General features: G+C 37.9%; 1 protein-coding gene across 2 annotated transcripts in view; it reads left to right on the forward strand.

Annotated features, from left to right (window-relative positions):
- Window positions 1–3,537: 3,537 nt before the first annotated feature.
- Window positions 3,538–15,915, forward strand: part of LOC148013980 (agamous-like MADS-box protein AGL11) — a 76,202-nt gene continuing 63,824 nt past the window's right edge. For both annotated transcript variants that reach the window (XM_087666617.1, XM_087666618.1), the window contains exon 1: window positions 3,538–4,272. In XM_087666617.1, the coding sequence (XP_087522743.1) occupies window positions 3,773–4,272 (500 nt within the window). In that variant the 5' untranslated portion in view covers window positions 3,538–3,772. The remainder of the gene's footprint in view (window positions 4,273–15,915) is intronic.

Genomic DNA, 15,915 nt, shown 5'->3' on the forward strand with positions numbered 1-15,915 from the left:
TGACTATCATAAGGCTAAATTTGAATTATGTTGTTGGCCTTGTCAGTTAATGGATGCCTAGAAAGCCTCATTTGGATACATTTAGATGCATATTGAGATATGTGAAGTTCACTTTACATTATGGACTTTTTAATGAAATAGGCAAGGATATACATATGTTTGGATACACAGATCCAAATTAGGCTGATAGCGTGTTTGACAGAAAATCTACCAAGAGATTCATGTTCTTCCATGATAGTGTAGCAGATACGTGGAGTAGCAAAAAGTAACCTACAATTTCTTTATTGAGTATATAGGGTAGGTACAAAGGTGCTCCTATGGCAACATGTGAGGTGGTATGGTTATTCAATGATTTGGATGTGTAGGGAGATGGTCTAGTTGTCATTTATTGTGATAACACGAGCAGTATACAATTAGCTAGGAACCCAATGTTCCATGCTAAGACAAAATACATTGAGGTACATCACAACTTTTGAGAGAGAAGGTACTTGCAAGAGGGATTAACCTTAGGTGATATTTTCACAAATGCATTAGATATAGTGAAGCTCTAAGAATTTTGAAGCTTACTTAGAGTTGTGGAGATACAATTAAGTTAGAGAGGGGGCGTTGAGATGGTAAGCTCAACACGTGCAAACATTGATGATAATTGACTACTTGGCTAAACGGGTCCGCACTTCTATACTTAGCATATCGGTGGTCATTATGATCCTCACATGGCCACGAACTTATCACTTATTATATTTAGTTTGTTGCACCTACCTACAATTGTCATAGTTATAGCACCAAGCAATCAGTATGGTTAATTATGCATTATTGGTATGTCGCTTTTCTTTATGTTATATCTTATCTATACTTTGTGTACATTGTATTGTGTGTGAAATAAGAACCAACAAGAAAACGTTTTGGTCTCCATCTCTCTTCTTGTGTTCTTGAGTGAGCTTCCTCTTATGTGTATGGTGTGTGTTTGGTGCAACAGCTCAAGCAAGTTCCTCGACCATTTGATTTGTGATATACTATATCTTTAATATTCTAAAATTTATATGAGAAACAACTAAAAGGCAAATTTAACACAGACTACTTTGTGCTTCACAGTTTGATGCTCATGCATCTTTAGGTTTATACATTCAACTTCGCTTTCTCCTCTTGATACATTTTCTTTGTAAAACTTCTCTTACTTTTTCATTTTTACCTTGCACATATAAATGGATAATATTAACACCTTGATAGAGTATGCAAGTCCCTTGGCACTCTATGGTAGGTGACAAATAATCCTCAAGGATGGAAGATGGGTTGATGACAAAGGTATGGTTGTGGTCAATGGGTTCCGCTGTTGTAGATGTGAGCAGCCAATGGGTTTAATTCTCGGTTGGTCAAAGCTCACCAAGTGTGTTGCTCATGTGTTTTAATTTTCAAGTTGTGGGGTTCGGCCTTCTAAGAAAAGTCAAGCGTATCCTACCTTGAAGTGCCTTTGACTGATGATGGTGAGGGATGACTTAGGGCATCAAACATCACTAACCAATGTCAAAGATAGCTTTGTGATGCTTAGAGACAGAACTTCCCCCTTATCTCTTGAGCATAATGCTTGTAAATGGAAAGCCCTTGGTCATTAACTCTATCCATTGCCTCTCTGCCTCAATTTTTCTCTATCTAAGAGGACCTTTGGAGAATCATCTCATACATCTCAAAATAAATGGAAATAGATGGGGATAAATTCCATTAGCTCATACAATAAGAAGTAGAGAGAGCAAGAAACTTGTGTCCTCCTTGGGATCCATGAAAAAGTAAATTTGTCAAGAAGATACCTCACGCTATTGAGCATCCACTTGATGATCTCATTTGCAATCTCGCGGGGTTCACTATATATATATTCTCTATATAACGTGTGTTCATGGCTTATTTATAAATATCCTAATCTGTGAATTTTTATTGAATAAAACACAACCCTTTTCTATTCAATCTGTAAGTAATCCCTTTATATGACACCCTTCTGTATGTAAATAATGTATAAAAATGGTGTTTTAAAAACCCCTTTTTTTGAACTCACGTTATATATACATATATTCATGAGTGACCCCCCCGAGTTTGCAATACAAAAGAAAATTCACTTCATAAACTCCACATATGGCATTGTTAATTTGGTAAATAGTGAATTAGTTCTCCTAAGAGAATGATGTTGGAATAAAGCTTGGAATAAAGAGTGAAGATTACATGTCCAATATTGAAGATTAGACCATTTTGTAGCCACTAGGTTTTGCCATTTGAAATCAATAAGGTCTAGCTCATTTTTTTCTAAAATTGGCATTAAAGCTTTTCCAAGGTCCCTTCCAAGAATCTTTCTTTAAGCTAACATGCTTAAATGATGTTCTATAATTTGGCTTTGCTCATAAAAGGATTCCTAAGAAAAGCCACAACATTTTACAAATAATATTTGTTTTCTCACAATAGCCATCATGTATCAAGGCCGAAAGAAATTGTGACTTAGCACAAATTGATTGTGATGATATGCTTAAGTGTAGTGAATGGCATGCTTACTTTTGTGAATGGTCACTCCCTTTTAATGACACGTGGATGGTGTATAGAAAAGGATAGATCAAGCTAGAAAGATTTTAGATGAGGATGGAGGATGGGCATACTAGCAGTGGAGGTTTTAGATAGAAAGGTTTTAGATGACGATGTGCATGTTAGGAGTAGAGGATGGGTTGCCTTGAGGATAGAGTAAACCCTACATATTATGTTTCACATGGGTTCACCAATATATTATATGTTACACTATTGAATATATTTTTTACATGCACCACATGCATGACATTTGGATAATTTATTCAAGCATGCTCTCATTTTTTAAACATAAGGCTAATGCTAACTACCTAATCACAACCAAAAGTGACATTGTTCAAGAGTTGATGTGGCACAAATTTTGTCATTGCAAGTTGATGTTAGGAAGCCATTTGAAAGCATTGCCACCTAGGGTATATGCTTATACAATGATGTAGTCACAAGGTGGTGGAGGTCCCAAAAAATTAACCTATTGTTAACTTTTGTTAAGTGATTTACTTAGCCTTAAAATGTGTGGATATCTTGCTTTTGGAGAAAGAAAGTTTATTTTAGAAAATAAAAAAAAGCTCTCTCTCGCGGAAAAAGAAGGCAATGCTCTTGTGTGCGATAGTGCGCATGCTTGTTTCAAACACAAAGGGATATTCGTTCATAGACTGCTTATTCCAGGCTGCCAAATAGCTATCAGGATTCAGAGGCATGAGTTTGGTTGAAAGAGCTAGCTGTCATAGCCAATGGGCATGATATTGGTTCAAGCATCGGGTTAGTAGGTCTCTTTGACTCCTCTAACGGACATCCGGCATTGATGTTGGGGAGGCTAGTAAGGCTCTCTGGTAACTTGGTAAGGCTCCGCATTTGGGACGTCAGGCCAAAGGCATCATGGGTGGTAAAAGATGTACACGAGTACACCAACAATAACTCTACGCCCCGCCCCGCCCCCCCCCCCCCCCCCCCCAAAAAACTCTCTCTCTCTCTCTCAAGCTCGCTCGCCTGCATGCACCGACGGCATTAGTCGTTAGCCTTATATTACTAGCTAATTTTAATCAACTCAATATATGAAGCTAGCTCATAAGCTCGCTTTATCCATCTTTCCGATTTCCGACCTCCAGCGTCTCCTCCTTCTTCTTTTTCTTTCTTCTTCTTCTTCTCAGGACAACCCTAACAACTTCTCCGATACCGAGATGCAGAACGCGGCGGCCCGCCAGCATTTCATCTTTCCATGAATGCAGGTCGAGAGGATACTGCACCGGCTGCGGAAGGCACTCAACGTCTTCCAAGCACTGTGAAAAAGCGGAGTCAGCAGCAGCTACTCCGGTTCGGCCTCTCTCAAACAAACGCCATGAATATCAAACGCAGCGATGATCATCACGCGCGGCTTAACCTCAACGAGGATATCAATGAAGAGGCAAATGAAACAGCTCCGCAAGCAGCACAAACATCACCAGCTCATGTCGCTTCAAAATATGCTGCTGACGATGAATATCGAGCTGTGCATCACGAGTTTGCAGCTGTGCCGTCGACCGTGCACGCCGTGGCCGTGCCCCGCGGGAAGATCCAGATCCGGCGCATCCCCAACCCTAGCAGCCGCCAGGTCACGTTCTGTAAGCGCAGGCGCGGCCTCCTCAAGAAGGCTCAGGAGCTCTCCACCCTCTGCGACGCGCACGTGGCGGTCATCATCTTCTCCGCCACTGGCAGGCTCTACCACTTCTGCAACACCAGGTTCGTATCGTGAACCCAGCTTGCTAGTGTAACACTGAATTTTGCTTTCAAAAGCCTTCAAACAAGCAAAGCACTGAAATATTTGCCGACCAGTGATCCACTGCAGGCACCCCAACTCCAGGGTTATTTTGTGTTTTGCTGCATTAGTTCTGAAGTTGTTCTTTTAACCCTACGTTAGTGAATGGCAACACAAGTTCTTGGTTATTCACAAAGTTAGGGCTAAGTGTTTCTTTATTGCTGCCCTCACCCTTGATTCACTCCAGGCACCCCAACTCCAGGGCCGTTTTCTGTTCGTTACATTAAATACTAAGTTGTTTTTTAACCCTACATTAGTTAATGACAACGCAGGGTCTTTGTTATTCACAAAAGTAGGGCTAAGTAATTTTTACTCCGACCCAGCCTTGGCCCTTGATCTGGACTCCAAAGATGAGGTTAATTATTAGGTCAACCTTCAAGTTGATCATGGATAAGTTATTCTCCAATACTCTAAGAGGCTCTACACAAATGATTAAGACCTTACCTAAGGAAATAGAACTATGATTATTATACGTGGGAATAAAAAGACAAACAGAGCATATGCTTACCCTAACATAAGATTCATTGCATTGGTAGTACTTTCAATTAGGGTATATGTTGCAATGTTTCATACGTTGTGTTCTTACCTACAAGTGATAACTAATCACTTGGCATTACATGCACATGGCCATAGATATCATAGGTTGGTCCCTTGATTTAAGTAAGTCTTTCGTCCCCTACAAATGAAAAGCTTGGAATATTTTCCACCTACAAACACAAATACTCGATCATAGAAGCATAGATGATTTTTTCTCTACCTTCAAGTTATTTATTATACTACAAGGGATGACGGAAATATTGATCAAATTTAAGGTGAAAATGCATGTAAGATATTGCCATCGGAATAGTCATTGATGAAAGGTTTGGTATAAGTACACTATTATTTGTGTTGATATACACTAGGTAGAAAATTTATTGATGCTCTTTTTGACGTGTGCAGAGAAATTCTCAACATGTATTTCAATGGATGTAGGGTTTTTATATTAGTGTATATACTAATGCTTATGGATTTTTTAAAAGATAAAGTTTTGGCCCTACAAGGGCTAGATCTAGGCTACTACGGCTAGATTCCTACTATCCATATTTGCTATGCTATCACATAATATGAAATATTGTGTAACCATGTAAAAAATCCATCAAAATATACAAACAAATCCGATACTTATCATAACAAATGAAACACTTAGGCTTTGTATAAAACAATGAACATAGTACTAAGTCTCTGATGAAAGCATTTTAAAGATAGCAGTGGTACAAAAATAGTGAATAAATATCGTTAAATTCAAATGATAGAAATTTAAGTGATATTACTAAATCTAGGTAGTTTTTGAAACTACCAAATCTAACTAATGTACAACAGAATGTATGTTTGCATATAGAGGCAAAAGAGATGATATATCTAATTACAGAAATAGAGATCTCTGATTAGAGAATGAAAGTTCTCATCCTCGCGCAATCTCTCTTTTTCCCAATGTTGTAATAAGAAAGAGAGTTCTCATCCTTGCGCAATCCCTATTTTACCCAATGTTGTAACAAGAAAGAGACATAGTTTATAGGTAATCTTGAAGGGAACATAATTTGCAAGTATATAAAAATTCATTAACTCTTCTCAAGTGCTCATAATCTCTCTAGTAATGCCATGATCCCATGGCATGTTGTATATTTTTTCTTTAGTTTATTTGTTGTATGGCTAGTTTTTACATATTAAAAAAACAATAGACATACCATAAATATTAGAGAGAATATATAGATTATTGTAATAAATCTTACAAAATAATGTAAGTTCGTGAAATGCACTTATAAAGTTTTCTTGAAGGAGGCTCAATCACTGCTTCCAAGATGTGATGATGAGCCAAGCTTTTGTAGCTTGTTTGATGACTCACCTTCCTTCACCGTTCATGATGAGTTGATTTGTATGGTAATTGATTATGTAAGAGAAGCCCAAAGAAATAGATATCCTAAGCTCTTAAGCTATAGAAGATGGGGAGAGGTGGTTACTAGAGCAACATGGTTGGCCTGATGATGAGGGGTAGGATTGATAGGTACCAGAGTTTGGATGGGGGTGGAGAAGTAAGGTCTTCATCCGAGGTGGTAGGTACCAAACCTTGGAAACAAGTCTACTCTCACTCCCCTTGGTGTGAGAATGGGCAAAGGCTTTGATAGCCTAGTAGACAAAGGGATTGAATGGGACAATTCACTACAACAAAAAGGGTTCATAGACGCGCTTGTAGACGCAATATTTGAATCGTGAAAAAAAATGTCAGGTGCATTTATTAGCGTGTCTATTTGCACGTCTAAAAGCGCGCTTATGATCAGAGTTACACGCACACTTAGACACGTGTTTAAACACGCTACGTAAATATATAATCATATTTATAAAAAAGTGGACATATTCATATTGTGCGTCTATACAAGCGTGTATCTACATGTCTAAAACCGTGTTTACTCTGAAAGTTTTTGACGAGAATAGATGTGCATTTATCCTGCAATTCAGATGCGCTGATGGACGCGCAAAATAGAGGTATGAAAAAAAAACCAGAGAGCATGTGGTTTTGCAAGCCACATGCTCTTTGGTTTTTTTCCACCCATCAACATCAAATTGTATGCTTAGGGAAAACAGAGAAAGATTATTTCGAAGATTGGATACTGAAAACAAAACAATGTATGTAGCACACGAAAATTCATATATATAGATGAAACGTTTTTACATTATGAGTTCTAGTGCTTGTGACGTCATGGTTGCAAGCACCAGCTCAAAGTAATACATATCAAAAATGAAAATTGCAAGCCAAGGAGAGGCATGCATGTATGGGGCTCCTCTATATATCCTTAGAAGAGGCATCATCATTGCTACCACCACCGCTGCCTGTGCCGCTGCCGTTGCCGCCACCGATATTGCTAGTCCCCCTTTCGCTATCCTCAACTGCATTAGGGTTCGCCTACACAAAGGATTCAGTTATATAAATACCATTACAAATAATAAATTAGAGTTATCTCTAATTTTCATGTAAAAAATAAAACATACCTCTTCTGGTGGTGGAATCCTCATGGCGCGATTATATTGCTCCTCCGTGATGAGTCCCTCCTCGTAGAAATGCTACCAAGTGGACGCCCAGTTATGACCTCGATGGCAGCCTACCTCTTTAGGAGTAGGCATCCTACCAACGATATGATACTACAAAACAATTTGAACATACAACGTATTAAAACACACTACATAATGAAGTGAAACAAATTACAAAATCTAATTTTTAAAAAGAAATCAAATAATACTTACAAACTCAGTCTCCCATGACTCCCTGCCACCGGATCCATAATGCGACGATCCCATGGTTGCCATCTGGATACGTTGTGTCTCTGCATATGCTGGCGACTTGTCATTTTCTCCGCTGCTCTCTTTTTGGCCTCTTTCCACTCCTTGCGGTGGCAATTGGGTGGTTGGCCATATCCAGGGCGCCCCTGCTCTTGTCTCCGCAATGACTCCTTGGCGCGCGTCATAAGGTGAGACCTCTTGTTATGAAGCGCATCTCTCACCTTTGATCGTCCGCAATCATCTGAGAATCGTGAATTCTTCGGATTAGGGTACCTTTTATGTACTGCCCGCATCACCTCTTTCCACAAATCATTTTTTTGGTGCTTGAAGGAAATCATGCAATCTTTGTATGTAGCATGCACGACACTCCTCAAGTAGGCTATCACTTCCCTCCCCTCAAAGTCATGTAAGATACCACCAACATCAGTGATAGAGTAGTACATTTGTGGAGGCTCACCTCTCTCATTTTCCAGTGAAGGTGATCGAGAGCCACCACCTAGGCAACCCCCACAAAGCCCTAGACCTCCTCGTCCTCCCGCACCACTCTCCCTCCTCCCTCAACGTGCACTACCCTCTACCTCACTCGATACACGTGCTTCTGCAGATGCACGTGCTTTGGCCGATCCATGTACCTTAGCTAATCCTTGTGTAGGCAAAGATGTGATAGGTGTCCCAGACATCACACTGAAAACCTCATCTGCAGCAGTGGGAGGGTGACCAAGATAATTTGGTTATCTCCCCCATGAATTGCTCCTTGTTGAATGGGGTGCTGGAGGATCCAGGATTCCACATCTACACAAGAAAAATCATATTACCCTGTGCAGATAAAACATATTACATACAACGTCTATACCTGCGTCTCTGTGCGCGTCTATACCTGCGTCTCTGTGAGAGTCTGTCAGCGTGTCTTTGTGAGCTCTGTCAGCGTGTCTATTTCTGTGTCTATAGCTGTGTCTACACTGTCATCTGGACGCGCTGACAGACGCGCACAGTCGCACCATTTCTTCTCAAACTTGCTTAAAAAATAAAGCTAAAAAACCTCCATAGATGACAAGATCTAGCATGTGAAGAGAGAGACAAACAAACAGAGAAACCAAACAAGATTGAGAGAGAGAAGAAGAACTCACCTTCTTTGCTTGTTCCAACGGGTGGCGGCGGCTAGGTTGCAAGCTCCTTGTCCTCCTTGTCCCTTCCCTTGGTAAGTTACTTCAATCTTGTTCTCTTCCTTGCTGTTTAGCTCTTGTTCTTTACTCTTTGGCCCTTTTTCCCTCATGTCCTCTTTTTACTATTATTTCCTTGCCTCATTGTCTTCATGAAGTGATAGATAGACATGAGTAGTGATGTCGAGCTCGAATTGCAGAAAACGCAGGAAAGCACAGGTTTGAAAAGAAAGCCAGAACTTTTTTTAATTTTTTCTATACTTGCTTGGCGCGTCTGTCAACGCGTGTATATGCACAGATAATTCCTGTTACACGGGCTTACAAACGCGCAGCAACAATTTAAGAAATCAATGCATGCATTTAGGGAATCAATTGACCTATGTGGTGACATATATAACAAAGCTTGAGGATAAGAGATAACACATTGGCAAGTCAATTGGCACATATATATGTAGTGACTTACTAGACCATCCCACTTACAATTGCATATTATCCCACTTATGTATCAATAGGTGGATAAAGCACGAATGGTTTTTAGCTAGAGAAAGATAATGCAATGAAGGTGTACACAAAAGAGATAGAGAAAGGCATATTATCCATCAATCAATCAAAGATATGTGAGCTATAAGTGCACCTTGACATGATTGGAATAGCTTGCATATGCACAAGCCAACTAATTTACATCAATCTACTCATGCTATGAATTGGCATGCATGGCTAGGTTAAGTGCACAGCATTAAATGAGACATGTGAGTATATTGATCAGTTCTCTCTCTCTCTATATATATATTGCAAATGCACAAGTCAACCTTTGATTTATATATACATCCAATCATCATGCCCTATCCAATCACATTTGTGAAGGGCATGATTGGATGTATATAGGGCATAAAATCACATATATGTAATTAGCTTTGAATGATTGGATGTATATTTGTAATACTCAGAAAGAAGTAAAGTTGGTAATGTATATCATGTCCTATGCATGTATATGTTTTAAACTACTCAGAATCTTGGGAAATTTAAAGACAAGATAGGATTCTTTGCCACCCAAGCCTACCCTGCTTACTCTATTGTTGCCTGAGAGATTGTTGCAGGGGCTTCCCCCAATTATGAGGTCAATCTTTCCCACTACATCCACAATCTTAGCCAACTTATCATCAGTAAGATCTCCAACATCATCCTCCATTTGAAATCGGCCTATTTGGAAGGTTTTGTTCCACTAGCTAGCTATTATGTTTTTACATTTATCATTGATCTCCACAATAACAACAGCCTTCAAAATTATACCCAATTTGTGCAATGCCACTTCTTTCCCACCAAGGCTCGAGAATAAGGACATAACTATTAAACCTTGCGGATATAATTCTTTCAGTGGTGAAAGACTGTACGCAATAGTATTGACCTAAAATGAGTTGCCCAATGCATCATACCGATCTGAAAGGGTAGAGCAGCCTCAAGTGTGGTCACGATCATATCCAAGCACCAGCTCAATCTCATGGGGTTCAAGTGGGGCAGCTTGGCCTGCACTGACCCAAACCAAGTTCCATATTTTGCATGCCAGGACAATCTCATGTTGAAGATAAGAAGGTATCTTGCTTTCTTTGTGGGAAGAAAATATTTTTCTGATCAATCCACATATAGTGCTAGCGGCACCCCGTGTGTTTATACAATTTAGCTTCTCTCTTGGATCCCATGGGGGCCAATACTTCTTTGTTTTCGGAAGCACCTCAAAGATTGTCATGGGAGCAGGGGGAAGGATCAACCTTCTTCCATCTATTGGAAGGTTATAAACATAACCACCTCAGCCTAAAGCATGCTAAAAAATATCTAGAGTTTGTGAACTCTGGATCTATGCCGTTAAAATGCGGTTTGATGGTCTCCCACTTTGAATTGGGAACCTTCTCAACATTTTCAAAATAGAAAAAGGGAGGGCCCTCCATCAAACTATTCATTGGTTTTGGCTTGCCTTTAAAAAAGCCAGGAATTCCAAACCCCATGCCCTTTTTGAACTTGAAGGGTAGGATAGAACCTAGATGTGGACGTGATGTTTTTCCATTCATAGATTGAGTCTCGAGCCATAAAACACTCGAGTCTTCACTGGCACTTTTATCCAAGTCTAGAGTAGGAGTAATGCTGATCTTTGTTTTAAGGCCCAAGTAAGTGTACCATCGCTTAAGGGCTCTTTCATCTACCCAGTATATTTTGCTATAGACACCTCGTGAGGGTCCAACATGTCTAGTTATTTGAACACCTCGTGAGGGTCTAGCATGTCTAGTTTGATCTTTTATCTTTTACGACTAGTGCACATTATTCAATGCACTTTGGTGTGAGGGTAGACATCTTCGAACTCAACGTATAGATGAAAAGAGAAATACCCAAGATTGTGGTGTCCTTGCTCACTTCAAGGATGCCAATGGTACTTCGAGTAATTATTAGCTCTATTTTTTTTAATTCAATGATTCAATGTGTATTCTTAATTCTATGGTTTTTATCATGCGTACACGTGCATGCTCAAGAATCAATTTCAGGTTGTTAAATAATTAGTAAATTTGATTTTTTAATTATGTGAATTGCAATTTTAGGTGCTTAAATAATTGTGCGTCTGCTGGCGCATCTATATTAGCGTCTATTTGCGTGGATATATAGACGCACAATTCACGTCTATTTACACGCACTTATAGACGCTATGATAGATGTGCCCGACTTTGCGCGTCTAACATGCGCGTCTATGCCTCGTTTCTGTTGTAGTGATTGTGGTCGTTTGGCTTGTGGAGAGGAGGGAAAGGGGACTTCATTAAGATAAGGCTACTATGACAATGGTGAGATGGCATTATTGTCTCCACAAGGTTCACAATCACTAAAGCTACAAGAACTTAAGGTGATGTGGACTATGTCGATTGTGTATATTAGGAGAGTATTCTGATGACTTTGCACGTGATATTGATTGTAATAAGGATTGTTGTGCTACATAAAGGACTCATTGTGTGGAATTAGGATTCATGCTAGTCACAAAAAGGTATATTTCCTCATCTATCACATGATGACTAATATTGATGAGCATACTACCATTCTTTATAAACAAATAAGTTAAAATATTTAGTTTGGTTCCTCTCTACCTCTTTATCTCTTTTATGCTTCCTTTCTTCCTTTTCCAATCCCCTTTGCCAACGTCTTGTCTATCCCTTGCTTAGACTAGCCTAAAACTTCCCTCCCTTTCCCTTGTTCAAGTGTTGTAGTTTTACTTATTTAAGATTATAAACCAATAATGTATCTAGACTATCCACAATGAGACTTTTCATAGGTAGGAGTTTTATCTATCTAACAATAAATATAAGTCTAAGTAATTAATTTCTTGAACTAATAGAAAAACTTGGCTTTGATACAAAAGCCATTAGATGGATTATGAGCTCCAAAAGAGCCTCGTAAAGAATTTGAATAGAGCTCCAAGAAATCTACTTTCAAAGGAGCATAGCCTTAGTACTATTATGAGAGAAAGGGTGGTTTTCCTTTGAAGAGACTAGAGTGTTTTTTCTTATGTTAAGAATAAGTGTTGTGGTTTGAGATATTAAGAATAAGAGCTTTGGTTTTGATCATGTTAAGAATAAGAGATGTGGTTTGAGATGGTGTCTAACAATTGGTAATTATTCTAGTGATAACTACCATAGCCCATAATTAGGAGACCCAAGTTCAATGCCTTCTCATAATGCTATCAATTGCTTTTGTTATGGTTGAAGAAAGTTGCAACTTCTTATTATGGAATGAGGGTTGTGTGGCCAGATGGTGGAAGCTAATTACTTCTAAAATCTCTTATCATTAGAAAGTTCACTAACTCATAAGCAAAATTATTGTCTTTGGGTCTATGTATGTACCCTATGAGACAATGTATATTTAAGATTAAAAGAACTCACACCTCTTTCTATCTCTCTTGATCTCTTATCCATCTAATCTTTTTTTCAAAAAAGTTATATATCTCTCTCTCGCTTTCTCCTCTAAAGAAAACAAATAAGCCGAACAAAGGAAGTAAACTATAATCCTTGATCTCTTTCTCTATTTTCTTAAAGCAACCAAACCATAAAACTCATCTCTTTCTCATTTTACTCTCGCTTGCACATAAAATTTATGATTAAGTAGCTAAAAATTAACAATAATGCAGTACATGATCATTTTCTCTATTTTTCTTAAGCTTGTACACACACATTCTCATTTTCTCTATTTCTCTTGAGCTTGTATACACACATTGAACTCATTCTCGATAACTAGGTTGGAATATATACTGCAATATATATTATTATATTATTAATTGCATTGGAATATATGCCAATATCTCATTCAAAATATGTGTTGGAATATTGAACCATATATTATTGATACATATACCAATGATTATTTTGACGATCTTAGCATAGGAAATATTGATGACTATATTGAGCTTTTTTTGGTACTATTGTCAAAAACTCCCATTGGTATCTTTGCAATTTGTTGTAGTGTTACTTTGAATTTAGAAATTATTAAATTTTATTTACATCGATATTTTCATGACAAAGTAGATTATACCATGTCTATTGTAGGTATTCTTCTTTCCTCTTCAATTCAGAAAGTTGAGTTATTCAAATAATAACAATGGCATTATTAGTTGGTATTGATAGATCCTAATATTGCACTTCAATATGAGCTCAATGTGAGGATACAACTCTTTGTCTTTATTGAACAAGATCTCAAACTGTAAGCCTTTCAAAAAAACTATGATCGATGTATTTGTTAGAGATGAAGTGGTTAGGGGATACCTTGGTGAACATTACCTTTGATGCAAATGTAGGTTTTTGTATTGCTAGAAAGGGCATTCGAAGGCATTCAAAAAGTCAAGCTCAAAGCCTAAATGGCTAGTTGTTTTCAGGATGAAACGCAAGCTCACTTGATCCATGCCTCATGTAGGTCAAGGCTTATCATGAACCTCTTAACAAATAGTGAGGGATAGTCAACTATGTTGGGGATGGCATCATGTCTCTTTTTGCTTGCAAATGAATCTGTACCTAGGGCGTAGTAGCTTATGGAGTGGAGATTTGATTTTGTCTACCACAACTTTGGCAAGGACCTTGTATTCCATATTCTATATGGCTAGAGAATGCCAATGGTTCACATTTTTTCTTTATATAAGTTTAGTAATTAGTTTACTAAAGCTTAAATAAATTTGGTAGGCATATTCCAAGTACGTATACAATCATTAATGGAATTGAAAAGTTGGGTTCAATGGTCCCAATCCACTTGGAAAAACTTGATTGGAATATTTTTCAACTTAGAGACTTGAATTTCCTCATTTTGAATGCAACATACTTCCATTCAACCACTGTGTAGGGGCAGCTCAAGAGTACAACTATGAGAAGGGAAATTTGCTTTATGAGACGTAATTCAATCATAACCTTCCTTCTTTATATGTTTACTTCTCAAAATATATGATAGGTGGGGTTGGAACTCCTTTGCAATATCATCATCCAAATGAATAACTCTTATCATAATTTTCATTTAAAAAAATGATAATTTTCATCTTTGCTTATATAGAAGCACCTCAAAGTAGAACTTTATCAAGATGTCACATTCCAAGTCTTAGTGTTAGGAATCATCATTTATATGTAATTGCTTGTGCTATTATTTTGTAATATCATGTGAGAGTGGGCTCGCTCCCATGTAACGTGCAAAAATACCCTACGTTTAGAAAGATTTGCAATGAATTGAGATTGTGGACATAAATCTTCTATTCACTTTAGACAAAGTTGGTGCAATTAATGTAAGGTGTATGCATCAATTGAAAAACACTAACCTAGAGATTAGAAAGTGGGTAGAGTGCCTAACCTATGGGGGAAACCCTACACTTAACCATATGCATAAAAATCAAAAAGTGAATGGACGAGATCATTTTTATGTGTGTAACTTTGAGAGAGGCCCTTCTTTTTGATTCCATCTCATCTTCTTTTGCACCTTGTTGAAAGGGAGCGTGAGAGTGTGAGAATGAGATTATAGATAAAGGACTTGGAGAGAAAAACTCCTCTCTTTTCTTGTCTTTCTTCTATAAGGGAGAACGAGAATGTGAAAATGAGATTGTGATTAAGGGACCTGGAGAGAGAAACTATTTTCTCTTCTTTTCTTTCTCTTCTTTTTTCATAGCTTGGAGGGCATGAGATCTACAGTGTGAGATTAAAAGTATCACATTTTCTTTTTGTCTATATATCCTCTCTTTATTGGAGTACATGTAGATTAGATCAGATACAATGTATTGGAGCCGCAAGGAGAATGGAGACTAGAGAGAGAGAGAGAGAGAGAGAGAGAGAGTGTGTGTGTGTGTGTGTAAGAGAGTACATTTGTGATGACTTCAATAACTTATATATATATATATAGTTAAAACTAGGGAGTTCTTAAGATGGTGGGTGGTAGGCCACATAGCCTTTATTGCAATATTTTTTTCAACTTAAAGGCCAATGTACCTTTAGGGGGACAAAATAAGGGAGAATATGTGAGGTATAATACATGTGAGTTACCCTCATCCAATGCTTTTCAACTCTTTGTAGTGTGTAAATGTTTTGAAGGAAGTCCAAGGTTTTCATTAGTATGAAGTTTGATAAGGTCAAACTCACCTATCCTCAAGCACCAAATGAATAAAGTGGTGTCTCACTTTTATATGCTTTGTTTTTATATAAAATAGAGAATTCTTTGCCAACATGATGGTACTTTGACTATCACTAAGCAACAATGGCATATCTTTATCATAGCAGTCAGAAATGTCAGAAATGCAACGTCAAAAACGTGTTTCGTAAGTTTCTTTCAAGAGGGGGTAAAATAAGAAACACAAGTTTTTTTTATATAGGGATTTTTAATAGATTTGATTGGAGAAAGAGATTCTAAGCCTTTATGGAACACTCTCTTAAACAAAGAATGGCTAATTGAGCTTGAGTGATAATAGAGTCAATTGAGAATAATACATTATACATTACATATCCATGATCCATTATTGACTTGTCATTTATGTCAAAGTCAAGCTATACTATGGTTTAGAACTCAAACATTATGATTTATACATATCATACAAAGAAAATTAAAATT

Source organism: Lygodium microphyllum, chromosome 25, assembly GCF_053477565.2.
Source record: "Lygodium microphyllum isolate KBCC chromosome 25, Lygodium_microphyllum_v1.1.10, whole genome shotgun sequence".
Taxonomy (NCBI): Eukaryota; Viridiplantae; Streptophyta; class Polypodiopsida; order Schizaeales; family Lygodiaceae; genus Lygodium; species Lygodium microphyllum.